Source organism: Erinaceus europaeus, chromosome 15 (assembly GCF_950295315.1).
Source record: "Erinaceus europaeus chromosome 15, mEriEur2.1, whole genome shotgun sequence".
Classification (NCBI taxonomy): Eukaryota; Metazoa; Chordata; class Mammalia; order Eulipotyphla; family Erinaceidae; genus Erinaceus; species Erinaceus europaeus.
The window spans coordinates 64,458,008-64,480,049 of NC_080176.1; the positions used below are offsets into that span (position 1 = coordinate 64,458,008).

Sequence of the window (22,042 nt, forward strand, 5' to 3'; positions counted from 1 at the left end):
TTGGGTTGAACCAAAGATTTGGCAGTTTAAGGAGATTTACCTGGGGAGTCATATATGTCTATACTGGGGGCATCTGTGTGGAGAAAGCCTCTGGGGCCAGTCTCAATCTCTTCTTGTGGTGATTGGTCTATTTTGATATTCTTATTAACATATAGAGGTTTACTCCACACAGATTCATACATACTGGTATGAATCCAGGGCTTCCATTGACCATTTTTTCCTGTTTTTATCTTATTTTATTTTTATTTGATAGGACAGAGAGAAATTGAAAGGGGAAGAGGAGACAGTGAGGGAGAGTGAAGGATAGACACGTGCAGACTTGCTCCACTGCTTGTGAAGCTGGTGGGGGCCAGGGGCTTGAACTCAGGTCCTCACGCATGGTCACTTGTGCACTCTATTTTGCCTTCTTTATGGTCTTCTCATGACTCACCTGGACCCAAGAGTCTTTTCTGTCAGTTTGTGTCACCTCCCAAAGATAACCACCATATTTCTCACAAGTCGTACAGTTTGCTTGCTTCTGTTTTGTTTGGACCCCCCCATGTGACCTTGAACAAGTCAATCTGATTGGTCTTGAGCAGACCTGCATCCTTTATGACAGCAACAAGTTACTTGTGGCCATTGAGCATTTGACACATGGCTGTAGTGATTTGATGCATGCTGTGAGTGTAAAATACACACTGCATTTCAAAGCAAGAATGTACAAGATCTCATTAAAGTTTTCCAACTGGGGGCTGGGGGGTGGCACACCAGGTTAAATGCATATGGTGCTCAAGGATCCTGGTTCAAGCTTCCAGCTCTCCACCTGCAGGGGCACTGCTTCACAAGCCGTGAAGCAGATCTGCAAGTATCTATCTTTCTCTCTCCCTCTCTGTCTCCCTTACCTCTTTCATTATCTCTCTGTCCTATCATGGTTATTTGGAGAGGATGAAACATCAGGATTGATTATTATACTTCTTTACTCCAATACTGTGATTGTAATTTCATTATGTCCTTGACATGTTCTCACACAGTATTTTAATGTGGACACAGGAGGGCACTCTAACCAACCAACAATGAAACTGAAATAGTTTTACAGCCTTGGCAGTTAAAAAAAAAAAAAAAGGCTGCTAATTTTGTTGAATCTTTGCTTTCTTCTGTTTTTCTCCTGTGGAAGCACCAGCTTCGCGGGACTACCTAACTTCCATTGGAGATCTCACCTGTGACTCATGCCACCTGAGACACACCCTCTGCATGCCCAGTTAAGGAACTATGACTCCACACAACAGAGAACAGAAGGTTTTATTTATTTCTTTAATTTTGCAACCAGGGTCATCGATGTTCCCATACAATGACTTCACAACTCTGGGCAGATACCTTAAATTTATTTAATTTAAAAAAAATGATAGAGAAAAAGAGAGAAGGAGAGAGAGTGATTGAGATAGACACCTGTAGCATGCTTCCACCGTTCACACACAGGTGGTACGCAAGGGCTTGGACCCCAGTTCTTACACATAATAAAGTGTGTGTTCTACCAGGTGAGCTGCCATCCAGCCCCAGAAAGGGATTTTTGCCTCTCGCAATATCTATTGAAGAGATGACCACGAAGTTTTCAAGAACTCACATCAAACCTGAATCCGAGAGGAGAGGGCAGGATGTCCTGACTTCCTACAGCCCTGCAGCCTGTGCTCAGTTCTCAGCTCCCCCAGCGGCAAAATGGAAGCAACACCTGCCTTTTGTCTTCGGAGCAGAGCGGGCAGGGGATGCAGGCTTCACCTCTTGTGGGTAGGGAGAGGGGAGGGGTCATTTACCACTCGGTAGGTGAAGCCCAGTGAGCTTTATTCTTAATATATGTGAATGAAGTTAGCCCACTTCTGGTTAGCAAGCTGAGGGAGGGTACGGAAGTGTGCTCGGCGGGCATCGGGAGCAACAAAAGTAACGAGCAGAGGTGGGAACAGGACCTGCTCCTGCCGTTTTCAGGACTCAGACACCTCCTCACCCCCGGGTCGGGCTGCGACTCCCGGGGAAGCAGCAGCGCGGGGCTGCTCGGCCCGGGTGGGGTCTTGCTTCCCTCGGACCAGTTCCCTGGGGCCGCGGGGTTACAGGCGGTCAGAGGTGCAGTCCCGCAGCCGCGGTCCAGCCTCCCTCGTCCTCGTAGCGCCTCCAGGGCTGCCGAGCACCGGCCGCCTCACCTCCCAGGTGCCCCAGTTTAGCTCTGGAGAGGACTCCCAGCTAAGCTAAGGTGTAGGGCGCTCGCTTCTCGGGGTCTGGGGATCCCGCGTGCTTAGCTGGAGAGGAACCCAGATCCGAGGGTAGGGCGGAGATGCGGATCAACAAAGAGAAGCCGAGGAGGGAAGGAAGGAAAAAAAAAAAAAAGGAGAGGAAGGAGTTGCTTCATGCCTTTCAACAGGTTACTCCAGTCTGCCAGGACTCCGCGAGGTCTCTGCGTCTTGGATCCCTAACCTCAGCTCCTCCTCTTTGTGGGGCTGTTTCACTGCACCCTTCTAAGACCGGTCCACCAGGTCCGAAAGCGCCCACCACGTGGCGGGCGCAGCATTCAGCGTGTGGCTGCATGGTCCCTTTTAATTTCCCCTCCTTCTCCAAGTCCCAGCGCCCCCAAAATGCCACAATTGTAACCACCGGTGTAACGCGGACCAGAAAACCGCCTGGGACCAGTCGGTGACCGGTCTTGGGTTTTGCAATTGGTGGCGGAGCGAGAGTTGGAAGCAGGGTCTGTGTGACCCCAGGAAACCTGGTCCCAGCCTGCAACCCCATTCACTCTGCGGGTTTCTCTTGGGATCACGCCGTTTTCACCTGTTGCGGCATGGCTGGGAGGAGGGGAGGGCGAAGGGCCGAATGGGACGAGAGGACTTTGTGGGTGCGGACCCCCGGGCGTGACGCGGAGGCATTATTCTTGGCGCGGGAATGGGTGGCCTTGGAGAGGATAATCTTCCTTCTCCAGGAACTGCATCACTGGGGGAGCAGGGCTTCAAGTACTATGTTCTTGGGGTGGTGGGAGGGGGAGGCCAGGTGCGATCGGGATGCCTGGGGTGCTGGGGTGAATGCTGGGTGTGGGTTGGGTTCCGGGAGCCTCTGGGACGCGCGGGAAGCGAGGCCACCCGAGCGCCAGGCTGCCCGCTGAGGGTGCGCCGCGCTTTCATTCAAACTTTTGGGGAGTCTCGGCCACGCGTCAGCGAAGGTGTGACCAATCAGAGCTCGGATGTCGTGAATAATTATGCAAATCACCATCTGGCGATGGGTCAGATGACTTGGATCCTTTTAAGAAAAAGCGACCTCGCGGCTTGCTGGCGGGGTGACAGTGGCGGTGCGGGTTTCCCGGCGGGTGGCCAGGGCGCGCGGGTCTGCTCGGTGCTCGTCCCTTCGCAGTCGCGCCTGCCCAGCCAGCTCGCCGCTCCGTGGGGCCAAAGTTTCCATTCTGCACCTTCTCCACCTTCCTGGGTCTGAGTTCCCCACTTTCTGGTGGCCAGAAAGCCGCCCCATTATCCACGGGGACTGGAAGAACCCAGACGTGTTCTCCCCCTGCCACCACTCTTTTTTTTTACTTTTATTATTTTTGGGGGGCACTCTCTTCGCGGAAGGGGCTGTGAGTGGGAAGCATGAGGACCCCGATTCCAGTGCTCGGTCTCTGGGGCGTCTACTGCTGCTTGGCCGCGGGAGGCCTCCGAGCCCAGGGACGCTCGCTAGGTAACGTGCACCCCTCCCCCCAAAACGTCCCCTCTCCCAGCTTCTTTTCCGCCCTTCTGGCCCTCGCGCTGTCCTAGGTGCTTGCCCGCCATGCCAGCGGTGGGCTGCCTAGAATCGGCTTTACAGTGCGCTCGGACCCAGGGCCACGCACCCCGGCTGGCCACCCGCGCGCTCGCGGTTTCTCTCGCTCTCTCCACCCGCCTCCTGCACACGCTCGCCTTCCGCGTTGCCTGCAACTTTTCAACCTCGTCCTCGCCTTTGCACCTGGAAGCTCGTCAGACAGGCGGGTTGCTAGAAAGAGCCCCGCCGCCTTCTTGGTGGAGATGTTTGAGAGGGAGCTGGCGAGGTTGCAGGTTTGCGGTTGATTCTTGGGGCACTGTGGGGCGCGCTTGGTGCCATGTTTCCTGAGGAGAAGGGCTGCCGGTCTCTCCCTGTCACTTGTTGGAGTTCGCACTCCGCTTCCCTTTCCTACCTTTCTTCTTGCTCCTGGCTGCCTTCTGAGCTCTGCTTGGAGGGTAGGGAGGGTCGCTCAGGCCAAGTACCAGGTCAGTCAGGCCTGGGAAACCGGGAGTCCCCACCCCGTAGTTCATCTATTCTGCTGAGGATGGGCACAAAGGTCTTGGTCCATGTCAGTCAATGCACGTGTGTGTATGTGTGTGTTAATTTGAACAAATGGGGGAAAAAAAGTTTTTTTTTGGACAAGTCCCCAACTCAAGCGCTAACTAGAAGCCTGGGGTAGGTCGCCTCTTTTGTGAAAACCTAGGGTCTGTTTTAACTTGTTGGTGAAAACCTAGGGTCTGTTCTAACTTGTTGGTTCGGTCATTCTGGATACTTTTGGTCAGTTTTATTGATCCAGAGGAGTATTTACCAGCAGTCTGGGATGTGATGCAGGGCTAGAGCACTGGACTTGCCGACTCAAGGTCTATTTATTTCCTGGTAGAGTCAGAAATTGAGAGGGGAGGGGGTAATAGGGTGATACATAGATAGATAGATAGATAGGGACCTGAAGCACTGCTTCACTGCTTGTGAAGCTTCCCAGCCTACAGGTGGGACCTAGGACTTGAACCTGGGTTCCTGCACACTGTAATGTACGCTCTGTTGGGTGCATTACTGCACGGCCCTGTAAGCGTGAGGCCTTAAGTTTAATCCATGGCACCTTGTTTGCCAGAGTGATGCTGTACCATTCCCTCTGAAGTAAGTAAAATAAACTAAAAACAATCAGACAAAAAACAATATTCCCAAACTGATAGTGGCCGGGGAGGTGGTGCAGTGAATTCTCAAGCATGAGATCCCCAGATCAGTGGCCCTAGAAAGAGCCCTGAGGTCATCCTTGGCCTTGAGGCTAAGGTGAGTCTTTGATGTGTGTACTCAGGCTTATCTGCACATCGGTCACAGGAAGCTCCAGACTCCCTCTCCTGTTCTCCTAGACTTCTCCATTTGGCTTCTGTGAGTGACTCTCTGGGGCAGTGTTAAGCTAGTTAGGTTCCTGGTTCAAATTTCTGCCAGTTAGGGCTTTTATTCCATGATTTAAAGACGGAGTTTTGCTAATGGGTGTATTTGGTTGCATTTTCTGGAGCCTTATCCTTGTTGCATCTGGTGTCTTCTTGTCCTCTTTCCTACCACCCTCTTCCCTACCACCCTCTGCATCACTCTGATTTTTCTCTGTCCTTGATTTCATTTGCTTCTTAACTTGGGGAGACAGGAAACCCCTGGGATAGCCCCTTGGTTTCTGGGTGACAGGAGAGTTTGATTTTCAGTTTTCCTAGGCAGTTTCTGCTATCTTGGATGGGATTCCCAGATGGCTGGAAGGGTGTTGCATGAAGCTCATTTATTTTTACTTCTTTATCTTTAAAAAAAGTTTTTTATACTGACAGAGAAATTGAGAGGGAAGGGGGAGATAGAGAAGGAGAGAGAAACAGAGATACCTGCAGCACTGTTTCACTGCTTATGAAGCTTCCCTCTGCAGATAGAGACTGTGGTCTCCAACCCGGATCTTGTACATGATAATGTGTGTGCTCTAACAGATGCATGAGCCATGCAGCCCAAAGCTCATTTACGACTGTGTGAAGGAGTGTGCTGCTTACAGCTACACAGGATCCCTTGCTGTAGTGTGTGTGAGCAGAGAAATGGGAAGGGTTGGTTTAGCTGCTCCTTGGAGCTTCTCCATAGTTGTGATTCTCTGAATGAATGCCTGGCACTGCAAGGAGCTCAGAAAATACATGAGGGGGGTTAGGCAGTAGCGCAGTGGGGTAAGCTCATGTAGTGCAAAAAAACAAGGACTGGTGTAAAGATCTCGATTTGATCCCCCGGCTCCCCACCTGCAGGCGAGTCACTTCACAGGTGGTGAAGCAGGTCTGTCTATCTTTCTTTCCCTCCTCTGTCTTCCCCTCCTTTCTCCATTTCTCTTTATCCTATCCAACAACAATGACATCAACAACGATAATAATAACCACAACAATGGTAAAACAACCAGGGTAACAAAAGGGAAAAATGACCTCCAGGATCAGTGGATTTGTGGTGCAGGCACTGAGCCCCGGCAATAACCCTGGAGGCAAAAAAAAAAAAAGAATATACATGAGGTCGTTGGAGGGAGTGCTGGGCTGGGCACTTGAATCACTATGGAAGCCCATTATGTAACCAGTCAACCGCTTCATACCTCTACTTGAAAAATGAAAATCCAAAATCCCTCAAAATTTGGCAACTTTTTTGGCCAGCGAGACCTGGCCTTACCTGACTTGAGTTCATCTGGTAGCAAACACTGATCTGAGTCCCCAGGAGGCTGTGCGTACTCTGTATGAGTACTCATGCAGTTCAGAATGTCTGATTGGAAGGGGGGTAGCCTCAGACTCCACCAGGGACTTTTAAACACATACTGTATGTGCCGTAATACCGGTCTAAGATCTGAACGCTAATGAATTCTGAGACTCAACTGGCCCAAAACATTTCAGGAAAAGAGCCAGATTCTAAAAATAGTAACGTGAGGGAAGGGAAGTAAACTCAGTTTTTGGAAGGCGGCTGTGCTCACCACTATTCCACCAACGCACATGTGAACTCAGTTTTTGAAAGAAGAAATAGAGAGGTCTTAATTTTATGTGAGAGTTGAGGTGGAGAGACATATAGACATATAGAGAAACAGAGAGCACACAGCACTTCACCATGGACCGTAGTGTCCTACTCACCCCACCCACCTCGCCATTTAAAATTTATAATTAATAGAGGGTTACAAGATTGTAGGATTACAGAGTATAGTTCCACACTGCACTTCTCTCTCTCCCTTTTTTTTTTTTGATGCTCTCATGTACTGCTGGGGACTGAACCCAGGGCCTCATGCATGCAAGACAAGCAATCTACTGAACTACTTTCCTAGCCCAGAAGAACTTTTTCAGAAATGGGAAAGGAAATAAAAGCAAGAAAGACCTCTTTATTTCAGAGTTACAGTGGTTAATACAAGTGACTGATCTTGTCTTTTTACTTTTATTTATTTATATTTTTAATAATATTTTATTTATTTATTAATGAGAAAGATAGGAGGAGAGAGAGAACCAGACATCACTCTGGCACATGTGCTGCTGGGGATCAAACTCAGGACCTCATGCTTGAGAGTTCAATGCTTTATCCTCTGAGCCACCTCCCAGACCACTAATTTTATTTATCAAAAAAGTTATTTTGTGTATGGAATACTACTCAGCTGTAAAAAATGGTGACTTCACCGTTTTCAGCCGATCTTGGATGGACCTTGAAAAAATCATGTTGCGTGAAATAAGTTAGAAACAGCAGGATGAATATGGGATGATCTCACTCTCAGGCCGAAGTTGAAAAACAAGATCAGAAAAGAAAACACAAGTAGAACCTGAAATGGAATTGGCATATTGCACCAAAGTAAAAGACTCTGGGGTGGGTGGGTGGGTGGGGAGAATACAGGTCCATGAAGGATGGTAAATGACATAGTGGGGGCTGTATTGTTAAATGGGAAACTGGGGAATGTTATGCATGTACAAACTATTGTATTTACTGTTGAATGTAAAACATTAATTCCCCAATAAAGAAATAAATTTTAAAAATTATTTTGTGTATTACACATGAGAGAAAGCTTCTTCACATGAGACAGAGAGAAAATACTAAAAAGAAAGAAAAGAGAAACCGAATCCAAGGAGGCCAGGCAGTGGAGCACCTTGTTAAGTGCACATGTTACCTTGTACAAGGACCAGGGTCCAAGCCCTTGCTCTGCACCTGTAGGGGGGAAGCTTCACAAATGGTGATGCAAGTACTGCAGGTGTCTCTGTCTCTCTCCCTCTCTATCTTCTCCCTACATTGTGCCCCTCCACCTCCTCATCCCCCTCAGCAAAAGAAAAGAAGAGGAAAGAAAAGAAAAGAAAAACTGAATCCAGGGTGGGGAGATAGCAAAATGGTTACACAAACAAACTCTAATGCCTGAGGCTCTGAGGTTTCAAGCTCAATTCTCCCCCTCCCCCCACCAGCACTAAGCCAAGGTTGAGCAGTGCTCTGGAAAAACAAGCAAGCAAAACAAACAAACAAGCAAAAAAATAAATAAATAAAAAAGGAGAAGAGGAAAAAGAAAAACTGAATCTAAAGGGGTAAAGAATTTGCTTCAGGCTGAACTAGATAGATCTGGCCCCTGATCCCTCAGCACCCAGGCCACACTCACGCTCTTCTTTTCTGCCCAGATGAAGCCCACAGCTCCAGGGAGGTCATCAGTGCTGCCTCCATGCCTCCTGTGAAGTTTAACCTCCGTACCTCTAAGGACCCAGAACACGAAGGATGCTACCTCCCCTTTGGCCACAACCAACCCCTGGAGGACTGTGACTTCAACATGACAGCCAAAACCTTTTTCATCATTCACGGATGGACAGTGAGTTTGTGTGTGTTTGTGTGTGCGTGTGTGTGTGTGTGTGTGTGTGTGTGGAGGGTCTACTCTGCTTTCTTTTGTTTTGACCCCTCGAAAGAGCTGGTGGGGGACTCCCCGTTTTACTCTGTCCCCTCTTTTCTTGTGGGCCACTTGTATTCCAGACAGCTGTGAAGAATGTCACATGGGCACTTTGCTGAGGGGGAAATCTGGATACCAGCAGGGTGGCATTGAGCATTGGCACCCAGCGGGCTTTCAGAAAGAGGCTCTCCTGAGGGCAGCGGCCCTGTTCCATTGGCTCTGAAGGACCTCCCTAATTACACTTAATTACACTGGTCAACCACCACAGCAAGGGGGCCCTCTCTCTACCTGAGCTCAGTTCAGGCCCAGGCCCAGCAACTTGACTGGCCCAGGGTCCGCCAGGAACCAGCTGGCTGGGCCTGCTGGCTGCGTTGGCATGGTGCCCTCCTGTCTGCAGAGAGATGGTTCTGGTGAAAGGCCTTGGGGGCCCTTTATGTGCCCTAGCTGAGCAATTGCCATTGAAGGGGCCATGACAAACCTCCGCAGAAAAGGGCTTTAGTACACAGCTATAGAAGCTTTTGACCAGCGAGGGATTTGCTCATTCATATGATGACAGTCCTGAGGAAAATGGCACTATTAAGGGAGCAGGTTTCTGCCTGGGCTAATTGGGAGGGGACAGTCCTCCTTTCAGTGATGGGAAATTCATATCCTCTACTTGCTTTGCTGGGTCTTTAGGTCCATCTACAGCTGTGGGGGTCAGGCCTGGGGTGGGGAGGAGCCCACTGACCTACTGTGAGTGCCATTCTCGTCCACTGCCCACCATGAGACTCCTGACCCTGAACCTTTTTAAGGTCCCTCCTGTCAAAATGCAAATAAAGACTGCCTGCCAATTGCAAATGGGGTTCCTTCCAGAAAGTTCTTTTGAAATCGGGTTGGGACTTGGAAACAGCGGTTTCTCAGAGAAGCGAGGTTATAAATGGAGTTTGGGTTCCCAGGCCAGGCACAGGCAATCTATTTATCTCATATTGTACATGTGAACAGGTTTACAACTGGACTGGGCCACTGCTTATTATAAGTCTGTTTCTGTGGGAAAATGTGTTTTGAATTCTGATCTGGGATTCCAAGGGCAGAACTTGTCTATCTTGGGGCAAAGGGGTGGTGGAGATGGTTGTGGGCGTTAACTCAGTGTTTACTGAGGAGACAGCACCTCCCTTGGTGTTTCCCCAGAACAGAAGCTAACTCTCCAGAATAAACCCTTACTTTGCTTGGCTCTGGCTTCTGGTGGTGCTGGGGATTGAACTTGAGACCTTTGGTACCTAAGGCATGAACGTCTTTTTGCATGAACACTATGCTACCATGTCAGCCCCCCGCAGCTGCCTTTGAATGATGGACCAAGCCACTTGCCTCACTGTGATAGACTTAGGCTGCTGCCAGGCCGGTGCAGCCACCAGGGCATATCACAGTGGCCCTCTGGATTGGGGTGGAGGAGGTGCAGCCGCTATGACAGTGTCCATGGGAAATGTGGCAGTAAAAGTGATGGGGAATAATGACCTTGGAGCAACATTGCCTGTGACTGGCCGTGCATGCACGCAAATGGGCTCCTGCTCAGCCACAGATCCACTTGGATTTCTGAAATCCAGAAGGAGACTCATGTATATGGCTTACTTATTATTATTATTTTTATTTTTATTGCTACCAGAGTTATTGCTGGGGTTCAGTGTCAGCACTATGAATTCACTGCTTCCAGTGCCCTCTTTTTTTTATCTCTATTTTGTTTGATAAGACAGAGAGAAATAACTAAAAGGGGAGAAGGGATAGAGAGGGAGAGTGAAAGACAAGAGTCCTGCAGACTTACTTCACTACTCGCGAAGCTTCCCCCCTGCAGGTGGGCCCTTGAGCATGGCAATGTATGCTCTCAACTTGGTGCACCACTGCCTGATCCAGTTATTATTATTAATATTATTATTTTAAACCAGAACACACCTCAATTCTGGCTATTGGTGTTTCAGGGGATTTAAATTGGGACTTTGGAGCCCCAAGCATGAAAAAATATACTGCATAACCATTGTGCATACCTCGCTCACCCTCTGAATTATTATTTTTTCTTAAATTTAATTTATTATTATTATTATTTATTTGATAGGGACAGAGAATTTGAGAGGGAAAGGGAAGGCAGATAGGGAGAGAGACAGAGACACCTGAAGCATAGCTTCACAGCTTGTGAGTCTTCCCCCTGCAGGTGGGGAGCAGGGCTTTGAACCTGCTTCCTAGTGCACTGTATCATGTATGCTCAATCAGGTGCCCTTGGCCCCTTCTATTAGTGTTTTTTTAAAGGTCCTGTTTTCTTTGCAGATGAGTGGCATTCTTGAGAACTGGCTGTACAAGCTTGTGTCGGCTCTGCAGACAAGAGAGAAAGAAGCCAATGTGGTAGTGGTCAACTGGTTGCCCCTGGCTCACCAGCTTTATACCCACGCTGTCAACAACACTAGAGTCGTGGGACACAGCGTGGCCAGGATGCTCGACTGGCTGCAGGTAACTGGGGAGGAAAGGGAGGTTCACTCTTCAGCACACCTGAAAGCCAACCTTCTTAAGAAATACAGGGGGAGCAGGGTAGTGGGGCAGTGGGTTAAGCCACATGGCGGAAAGCGCACGGACTGGCATCGGGATCCCAGTTCAAGCCCTCGGCTCCCTATCTGCAGGGGGGGGGGGTCGCTTCACAGGCAGTGAAGCAGGTCTGCAGGTGTCTATCTTTCTCTCCCCCTCTCTGTCTTCCCCATCTCTCTCCATTTCTCTCTGTCCAATGACAAAGACAGCAATGACAACAATAACACCAACAATGATAAACAACAAGGGCAACAAAAGGGAAAAAATAATAAATAAAATAAAGTTTCTTAAAAAAAAGAAAGAAATACAGGTCAGGGGCCTGGGAAGCAGCTCAGTGGGTAGAGTGCATACCCTATCCTCCGTGAGGTCCCAAGTCCCACTCCTGCTTGTAGTGCTGTGGACAGCACCATCAGAACTCCAGGGGTGGTGCAGCTCGATACTGGTGTCTCTCCCTCACTAAGGATATAAAAATAAAAAAAACTGGAGTGGGGGGGGCACTCAGTAGTATTGCCCTTGGTGTGTTCCAGTTCTGCATAAAAAGAAATAGGAGAGCCACCAGGGAAGTAGGCTCAGCAGCAGAGAGCAGGACTTGCACACATGAGGGCCTGAGTTCAGTCCTCCTCGCTATACCTGCTAGAGTGATGCTAGGACTCTCTTTCTCCTTAAATAAATACATAACATAGAATAGAATAAAATAAATATATAAAGATTGAAAAGGGAAACTGGAAATTTGTACAATGGTAAAATTATGAATTTGCAAGCCTGAGGCCCAGGTTTGGTCCCTGGCATTTCATGTGTCAGAGTGATGTTCTCTCTCTCTCAATAAATAAAATCATCCTCCATTTTTTTTTTTAAAGGAAAGAAACATTAGCCAGACTGTGTTATAGTGACCTTTAGGAGTTGTCATAATTAAAGTTTTTACTGGTTAAGTTTTGCTTGAAATATTTTAAACTTGGAACTTTTTTGTTGTCATTGTTGTCACTGGGCTTCATTGCTCTAGACTGACCTTTTTCAGAGAGATGGAGTGAGATAGAGAGACAGTGAGAAGGGTGGTGGGGAGGAGATGTCAGCACTACGGCTTCCTCCCATGTGGTAGTGTTGTTGGTGGGGCTGGGGGTGGGCTTGAACCTGGGCTGTGCGCCTGGCAAAGCAGGTGCACTATCTAGGTGAGCTATCTTGCTGACCTGAAAGCTGGGAGTTTTAGAGAGCCTTGTTTAACCCAAAAGTTTTTGTTCTTCCTTTATTGGAGGGATTAATGGGTTTATAGTTGACAGTAAAATACAGTAGTTTGTACATGTGTAACATTTCTCAGTATTGAACGTAACAGTCTAAACCTCCCCCCTCCGCCCTCCTCTGCCATTATGTTTCAGGACCCCAACACTCCCCCCCACCCCAGAGTTTTGCACTTTGGTGCAATATACCACAGAGAGCCTTCTATTTATTGATAGATCTTTGGCTTGCTGGAAGAAAATTGACCTTCTGTGTCATTACTTGGGGAGGCCTTACAAGTGCCTGCCCTCAGGTTGGGGATCAGGGCCTGCTGGTGATCTTGAATACATCCTGGTGTCTGTTCTTGCCTCTGAAGGGTGTCTGTTTTTAGGGGGTAGGGGCTAGATTGTCAAACAAAGGCAGCCTAATGTATTCAGGGTGGAAAACAAATCTTGAGGACTTAAATTGACTTTAAAAATATTTTATTTATTTACTTATTTATTGGATAGAGACAGAGAGGAATTGAGAAGGGAGGGGGCGATAGAGATGAAGAGAGGCAGGGAGACACCTGCAGACCTGCTTCACCACTTGTGAAGCTTCCTTATGTAGGTGGGGTCTGGGGACTTGAACCTGGATCTTTGTGTATGTGCTCAATCAGGTGTGCCAATACTTGGCCCCTTTGAACGGACTTTCTATAGGTTAATGATTTGTCTGAGATTAGGGGACCTCACTAGAGGGAGGAGGGACTTGGCAAAGTGGCCCCATTAGCTGGCTGATTCTGAGCTGACCCTCCTCCTGCCCCTGAAATCAGATGGAATTTGGCAGGATTTTGACAGAATTCTTGTGCAGTCTTTAAGCCCTCTGCCTACAAGTTTGGTTTCTGAGTTGTGAGGTTGGATCCCACCTGCTTACCCTCTGCAAGTGCAGTCCAATCAATGCTTCAGCTGTGGGGTGCCAGACTGGGTTAGGGTGAGGCGATCAGCAACCAGTGAGTGAGCAAAGAACACGGTATTGCAGATGGCTGCTGGTACTCGGTCTCCAGCGAGTCTGGTATCTTTGATCTCCACACTGTTGACCCCTTTCCCCTAGTAGATAGTGCCTGGAAGAAAGGAGAGCAGGCAGGGGAAGGGTCAGGCAGGCAACTTCCAGTCCCACCCTCTGCCCTGCCTCTAAGTGCTTGACGTCGGAGCTGCCACCAAGTCCTTTTGCCCTCCCTTTACCTGGCTGGGTCCCCACCCTGTCACACTTCCAACCAGGCCAGCCAGGCCTGGGCGTCTCTGCCCCTGGGCTCTGAGGTTCCTCCCCCCCTCCAGCTTGAATCATTGAAATGCCAGTGACCCAGTGAGCTCAGCACTATGTTCATCACTCACACGTTGCTTCTTGCAGGAACAGGGCGAGTTTTCTCTTGGGAATGTTCACTTGATCGGCTACAGCCTGGGAGCGCACGTGGCTGGCTATGCTGGCAATTTCGCAAAAGGCACGGTGGGCAGAATCACGGGTAAGTTCTGACATCTCCTCCATCAACAGCTCAGCCTGGGGATCCTCAGCTCACCACTAACTTGGCTGTTCTGAATTTGGGCCAGCATGAGGGAATCAAGAGGAAGTGGGAGAGAGGGGAAGATACCCCAGCACCGGAGCTTCCTCCAGTGCACTGGGGCCGGACTCACACCTGGGGCACACTTGTGCCCAAACAGGTGCACTATTAGGTGAGCTAAATACTAGCCCAGAACATCTTTGTGAAAATTTTTAAAATTTTAATTAGTTATTAGATATATATAGAGAGAAATTAAAAGGGAAAGGAGAGCTAGAGAGGGAAGGAGGGAGAGAGAGAGCGTGAGAGATCTGTAGTCCTGCTTAACCACTTGTGAAGTTTTCCCCCTGCAGGTGGGGACTGGAGGCTTGAACCTGGGTCCTTATGCTTTATAATCTGTGTGCTTAGCTAATTGCACCACCACCCAGCCCCTTTAATTTTTTTTCCATTTTTTTAAATTGGGGGATTAATGTTTTACGTTTGACAGTAAATACAATAGTTTTTGTACATGGCATAACATTTCTCAGTTTTCCACGTAACAATACAATCCCACTAGGTCCTCTGTCATCCTTTTTGAATTTGTACTCTCCCCTCCACCCACTCCAGAACCTTTTACTTTGGTGCAATACACCAATTTTTTTTTTAAATTCATGCCCAGGAAGAACCCTTTTCTCAAACTGAACTTGTACAGGACAGCATTACATAAAACACACAGTAAGGAAGCTGTGGTTGAGGCTGGTTGTGGGGAAGGTAGTAGCAGCCCTGTGTCTGCACTTTCCCCTTCTCTGGAGAAGTCCCCTGAGCACCAGGGAGTACAACTTACAAACCATCCAGGATCAAGGAGATAGCTCACTAGCTAGGGCACACTCTTTGCCATGCACACAATCCAGGTTCAAGTCACCCCTCCACATGAGAGTTGCCACAGCCACCAGGAGAAACTGTTGATAGTATGACGTCTTTCCCTGCCTCTATCTAAATGAAAATGAGTTGGCCTGCTGTGGTGAAACCCATAGGTTTGTCTAAAAACAAAAACAAACAAGCAAAAAGGAAACACCTAGGGGCAAACAGCTATGAACTGAGGGGTGAAGTCCTGGACTACAGACTTTTAAAAAAAAAATATTTTTTAATATTTATTTATTTATTTATTCCTTTTTGTTACCCTTCTTGTTTTGTTGTTGTAGTTGTTATTGATGTCATCGTTGTTGGATAGGACAGAGAGAAATGGAGAGAGGAGAGGAAGACAGAGAGGGGGAGAGAAAGACAGACACCTGCAGACCTGCTTCACCGGCTATGAAGCAACTCCCCTGCAGGTGGGGAGCCAGGGGCTTGAACCTGGATCCTTAGGCCGGTCCTTGTGCTTTGCACCATGTGCACTTAACCCACTGCACCACTGCTTGACTCCTGTTCTACATAATTTTGCAGTCCACTTCCAGCCTCCCTTTGGGGAGACTCCAGACCTCCAGGGGAAAAAGGAAGGGTGGATTCATGTTTAAATTCTGCTGGTGATTTCTGTGCCACTCACCACAGGCCTCTCTCTGGTGTCAGCTGGCACAGTGGATGAAGCCTTATACTGTCAAGGCTGAGGACCCAAGTTTGATCCTAGGCTCTGCTTCTCTCTCTTCCTCTCCCTTTCTTGTAAACAAATAACTAAGTTTTAAAAAGATAGCATAATGGCTGTGCAAAGAGACTGTCAAGCCTGAGGCTCCAAAGTTCCAGGTTCAATCCCCCCCACCACTGTAAGCTAGAGCTGAGCAGTGCTCTGGTGAAAAGAAAAAGAATAAATAAAATAAAATAAATAAGAGAACAGTGAGCTTTCCATCTTTGAGATTATTTGATGTGAGAATTTGTATGAAATCATGTTAGGATTGTGAAAAGTGGGAGAGATTCTTTCTTGCCTTTTGGAACACCCCTCAAATACATAAACTGGGTTCCCACTAGGCTAAAATCAATGGCAGATTTGTTGTCCTGAACTTCTACCCTCCTTCCTGCGTCGATTTCTTTGTCTTTGTTCCTAGCTGCCCCATGACCCTTCAAGATACAAAGGGCCCCATTAATTACCCAGAAGGAAAGAGTTGACCAGTGTCTTTGCCGGTAGTGATTTCATTTTAAAACCGGTAGAAGGGAATCCTTAGCTACAGAATGATTTAGTCAAGGTAGAAATTCCTCAGCAACAAGTTGGCAGACTTAAAAATATATCTAGGTGAGAAATTTTACTGGGGCTCCTTAAAAGTTATTCTGGATCGCAAGTGGTATGTATACACACACACACACACACACACACACACACACACACACACACACACACACATACACGTTGTGTCTCTCAGACCCAGCAACTTGCTTCTGCATAGCTGGAAAGCTTTACTTTTGATCACTGAGCCCTCGCAGTCTGAGTTGTTTATGTGGCAGTGGTTGTGTGACTGAACATGACTGCTTATTAGCCCCTTGCAAAGCCTCTGGGCACTGAGGCGCTCTGGGCTCTATTGTCCCAGCACCTTTGTCCAGCCCGTAGGGAGAGGCACACTGCTCAGAGCTAGACCAGCTGCGCTCAAGCTGCAAGCGCCCCTTCCTTGGTGCCTGGAGCCTGTTCTAAGGCCACAGTGACAAGCCACCCTCCCCTCCCCCGTCTCTGTAGTGAGCTGGGGCTGGTGAACCCTTCCCAATGCTTTCCCAGGCCTGGTTGGGTGGCGGCTGCCTGGCCATGGCCTTCGCTGGTGGAATGCTAATCAGCCCTCCCTGCGTGCTGCCTGCCTGGAGCTGGGGATCTCCGGGAGCACATCAGGAAGGTGTGGCTTCTGCCCTTTGCCAAACAGCACCCCAGGGGGTTTCTGGCTCACGTTGGGTGGGCTCTTGTGTGTCTGATGGGGCATCTTCTTTCTGTTGGCCCCAGGTGGTCCCAACAAGTAAGAGTGGGGGGGGGCAGGGGTAGATAGCATAGTGGTTGCACAAACAGATTCTCATGCCTGAGGCTTTATAGTACTAGGCTCAATTCCCCACTCCACCATAAGCCAGAGCTGAGAAAAGCTCTGTTTTTTTTTTTTTTAAAAAAAGGAGACCCAGAGACTGCACAGCCTACATGTCATTGAGGGCAGTGACACCTTTTTGGGGAGGGGCTCAGCAGGGAGTACTTAGTCTGAAGTCTGCTGGAGGGGGCATCCCTGTAATCCAGTCTTGCTTGAATTAGAAGGCTTCAAACTGGCACTTGCCAGAAGTTTCGCATCTGAGACTTCTCTGGGAATTCTATGCTCTATATGAGGGAAGAGGCTGTCTTTTCCTATCTGAAACTATCTTATTTTAGATATCCAGTTGAGCAGAGTCATTCATTCATTTCCCCCAGAAATAGGAATTCAGTGTCCACTCTGCAGGCCCTGGGCTAGGTGTGCCCTAGATGTGTGGCAGGGCCCTTATACTGTCCTCTTGAGGCTACAGAGCAATCTACTTGTTCTTTTTTTAAAAATTTTTTTTGTATTTGAAAAAAGGAGACATTAACCATAGCACAAGAGCGGTACAACTCCACACAATCCCCACCACCAGATCTCTGTATCCCATCCTCCCCCCCTATAGCTTTCCTATTCTTTATCCCTCTGGGAGTATGGACCCAAGGTCATTGTGGGATGCAGAAAGTGGAAAGGGGCATTTGACTTCAGTTTGCAGATGGAAATCAGCACTCAGTGGTTAAGTGATGACTCTAGTGTCTTGGAATTGGGATTTGAACCCAGACTGTCAGACTCCAGAGCCTGTGCCAGAAACTGGCCTGTGCTGCCTCTCTTCAGTTGGTAGAGATAAAACTCCACCCTGCCTGGCCAGCATGCACAGTGCCAGAGGTCAGAGGCCTGTCTTTCTCTCCATTCTCTCTCTGTGTGTGTGTGTGTGTGTGCACGCATGCATGCACTGGCAAATATGTGATTTCTATTTGCTACAGAGAACTTTTTTGAGAGAGAAGGGGGCTGGGTGGTGGTGCACTTGGTTAAATGCACATGTTACCGTGCACAAGGACCCGGGTTCAAGCCCCTGGTCCCAACCTGCAGAGGGAAAGCTTCACAAGTGATGATTCATTATTATTATTATTATTTTTTTTATTTTGGTATTTAAGGATTTATTTAGTTGCTTTAGAAGCGAAACTTATAGGTATCTCTATAGCCTTTTCCTCTAATTTTTTCTCTGTCCTATTAAATAAAAAAAAAGAAAGAAAAGAAAGAAATCAGTTTTTTTTTTTAAAAGATTTTATTTATTGAGAAAGTTAGGAGGAGAGAGAGAGAATGAACCAGACGTCACTCTGGTACATGTGCTGCTAGGGACTGAACTCAGGACCTCATACTTGAGAGTCCAATGCTTTGTTCACTGTGCCATCTCCTGGACCACTGAAATCAGCTTTTCAAAAAGTAATTTGGAAGCCTGAGAGAAGGCTTGCTCAGGTCCTGAGTATCTGCTTTGCCATACGTGTGACCTGGGGAAAAGCCCCTGATGCACCAGTGGGAGTGAGGCCTGTGGGGGTGGTGGAGCTCCAGCACTGTGGTGTCTCTCCTTTTTTTGTCTTTTAAGTCAATTGTGTGATTTTCCTGCAGCATCCTCAGACTGTCACTGTGTCAGGCCAGTCCTGTCTGGGGAGGCAAAGGCAGGCTCACCCAGCTGACAGAGCCTGTTGAGGAGCCTGCCAGCCTCCCGTGTGCCTTGGGCTTAGCCTGGTTGCCATGGCAATGACTGTCTGGTGGGGACTTTTGTTCGCACCCAGCAAAAGAGTCCCTCTCTTGCACTGACTGCAAAGCAGAACGTCCCTCCTCTTTTATTCACTATTTCTTTTTTTTTTTTTTTCCTCCTCCAGGGTTATTGCTGGGCTCGGTGCCTGCACCATGAATCCACCGCTCCTGGAGGCCATTTTTTTCCCCCCTTTTGTTGCCCTTGTTGTAGCTTCGTTGTGGTTATTATTATTGCCCTTGTTGACGCAATTCGTTGTTGGATAGGACAGAGAGAAATGGAGAGAGGAGGGGAAGACAGAGGGAGGAGAGAAAGATAGACACCTTCAGACCTGCTTCACTGCCTGTGAAGCGACTCCCCTGCAGGTGGGGAGTCGGGGGCTCGAACCGGGATCCTTACGCCGGTCCCTGCGCTTTGCGCCACATGCGCTTAACCCACTGTGCCACCGCCCGACCCCCTATTCACTATTTCTTTCTCTTGTGTTAGCACTGTGACCGTGCAGCCTCTAGAGAGAACCACCCTGGGCTAATCTGGGGCCATGGCTTCTGTGCCAGTGATTATACTCCCGGGATAAGGATGGGCCCTGAGGATCTCATTTTCAAAAAAGATTAATTTAATTACATATGAGAGACAGAGTTTTATGCGAGATAGAGGGAGAGAGAGAGAGACGGACAAGCCAGAACACTTTGCTTGTATATGTGGTGCTGAGGATCACAGTAGGGTTATCTCCTTAGCTGAAGGACTCCCTTTTATGGGGTGTGTGTGTGGAGAGTAGTAGGGGGTAGTGCAGTAGTTAGAACTTTGGACATAGAAGCATGAGACCTGGAGTTCATGTGCCACAGTGATATTTTGGGCCCCTGACTCCCCCCGCCCCCGGTGTATGTGTCTCATTAATAAATCCTTCTCTCTGTGTGTGTAGAGTGCTGTTCAGTGGCATGCAATACCTTACAAGTGTAAGGCATCTTTCCCCTGCAGGTGGAGACTGTGGGCTTGAACATGGGTCCTTGCACATGGTAACATGTGCTCCAGCAGTTCTCATGGATATTGAGTTCTATAAGTCACTGCCAACTCTGGACAATACCCCTGCCATTTGATCATCCTAAAACAACCCGTCTCCAGTATCACTGGTTCCATTGGCTGGGGGCTGGTTCTATCCCTCCAAATGCTGCATTTTATGTTTCACAGTCTTTGAATGGTTCTACAAAGCCAGGTGACTCCAAATCTTGAAGGTGATGATAAGTTGCTCTTAATTAATTAATTAATTAATTAATTTTTGCCTCCAGGGTTATTGCTGGGGCTCCGTGCCAGCACTATGTATCCACTGCTCCTGGAGGCCTTTTTTTTTTTTTTTTTTTTTACACTTTTTCCCTTTTTTTTTTTTATTGATAGGACAGAGAGAAATTGAAAAAGATGGGGAAGATAAAGAGGGAGAGAGAAATATAAACACCTATAGACATGTTTCAGCACTTGTGAAGTGACCCGCCTGTAGGTAGGGAGCCGAGGGCTGGAATCGGGATCCTGGTGCTTCATACTTGTGCACTTAACCCATTGCACCACCACCTGGCCCCCCAAGTTTCTCTTATTTTCACCACTACCTGTCCATTCCACTTCCTGGGCCTCTCCCCCAAAACTTACACACACAGGTACCTTGTGGCTGTGTGTCCTTTTTTTATAGCTACATAGTGGATTCTGAAGTGTTATTTGTGTGTGTGTGTGTGTGTGTGTGTGTGTGTGTGTGTGTGTGTGTACGTTCGTTTGCTTTTGCTGTTACTGGGGCTTTGCCACTCCTGGCTGATTTTTTTCAGATAAAAAGAGAGAGACATAGACAGAAAGAGAGAGGGGAAGACAGCACAGCCTTGAAGCTTCTGCTAGTATAGTGGGGGCCAGGCTTGAGCCTGAGCTGCCTGCATGGCAAAGCAGGTGTGCGTCCAAGCAAGCTGGCATGCCAGCTGAATCTGAAAAGTTTAAGAAGATTTCATTTATAATAAATATATTTCATTTCACATCGAATTTATATATTTAAAATTTATAATATTTATAATTTATAAATTAAAAAATATATATGGACAAAGAGAAAGAGGAAGAAAGATACCAGAGCACTCCTCAGCTCTTATTGTGGTACTGAGGCTTAAACCTGGAACCTCAGAGCTTCAGGCATGGACGTTTTGTAGAACCATTATGCTATGCTGTCTCCCCAGCCCTAGTCTAAAGTTTTAAGGAGCTTTCCAGTGCTGTGTGTACAGTGTCAAATGCGAGAACCAGTACTCTGCACTGCACCATTGATTGTTCAGGCCAAAATGGTTTCTCCTGGTAGCTGCAAAACAGGGGTGCTCTGGAGGTGTGGACTTCAGTATACCTACTATATGCTCTGTTCTCACCACTCCTGCCCATGCTTGAGTCCTAACTAAAGGGGAATAGAAAGTTCACGCACCAGAAGGTCATCTAGAAGATGTTGGCTACTCAGTCATTCTGGGAAAGGCGGTGGAGGGTTCTTGGTGGCAGGCAGCATGGATGGGTCTATAAATAGATATTCAGCTGCTCGCCAGTTCTTTCAAAAGTTCTTTTGAGAATTGCTTGCGTTCTGATAGCCTGAGGGTCAGTGGAGCTGTGCGGTAGTGTGAGCCTTCTGGCTGGCATACTGGGTGCACAAAGATGTCAGAGGACAGTGTAAGTGCAGTTGGAAGGAAGCATCAGGCAGTCCCAATACAGTCCCAGGTTGGGCTCCCAGGCCAGCTTCCTGCAGTCAGTGTGAACGTGCCTGTCAATCAGGGCTGGCTGCGCATGACCATTTGTTGCTCTTCCTGCTGCTTAGGCTTGGATCCTGCAGGCCCCTTGTTTGAAGGGGTGGGCGTGGACCAGCGGCTGTCCCCGGATGATGCGGACTTCGTGGACGTCCTCCACACCTACACTGCGCGCTCCCTCGGCGTGAGCATCGGCATCCAGATGCCAGTAGGCCACATCGACATCTACCCCAATGGGGGCGACTTCCAGCCGGGCTGTGGGCTCAACGACTTCATCGGGTCCATTGCTTTCGGGAGTGAGTGCTTGGCTTCTTTGCTTTGAGTGGAAGGCTGGCTCAGATTACAGAGCTGTTAGGGGTCCCAGAAATATTTCCCTCATTGCTCCCCTCTTCTGCACAGTGGCACACCCACACTGTCTCTCCTGTATCTCATCGCCTTCCAGTGTTATTAACTGGCACCCCAGGGTCTCTGTTCAACTTTCTGTTGCTTTGCAGTCACAAGCACTTAACTGTTTAAAATGCCACATGATGGGGATGGGTGATAATGATAGTCAATACTACCAATTTATTTTTATTGTTGATTTAATTAATTAATTAATTAATTAATTTTTTTACCAGAACACTGCTTATCTCTGGCTTATAGTAGTGTTGGGGGTTGAATCTGGGATGTCAGAGCCTTAAGCACTAATTTTTTTTT

General features: G+C 48.1%; 1 protein-coding gene across 1 annotated transcript in view; it reads left to right on the forward strand.

The window, feature by feature from the left end:
• Window positions 1-3,264: 3,264 nt before the first annotated feature.
• Window positions 3,265-22,042, forward strand: part of LIPG (lipase G, endothelial type) — a 32,775-nt gene continuing 13,997 nt past the window's right edge. Inside the window, exons 1-5 of the mRNA XM_060173843.1 lie at window positions 3,265-3,681; window positions 8,367-8,551; window positions 10,919-11,098; window positions 13,766-13,877; window positions 21,418-21,642. Of these exons, the coding sequence (XP_060029826.1) occupies window positions 3,594-3,681; window positions 8,367-8,551; window positions 10,919-11,098; window positions 13,766-13,877; window positions 21,418-21,642 (790 nt within the window). The 5' untranslated portion in view covers window positions 3,265-3,593. The remainder of the gene's footprint in view (window positions 3,682-8,366; window positions 8,552-10,918; window positions 11,099-13,765; window positions 13,878-21,417; window positions 21,643-22,042) is intronic.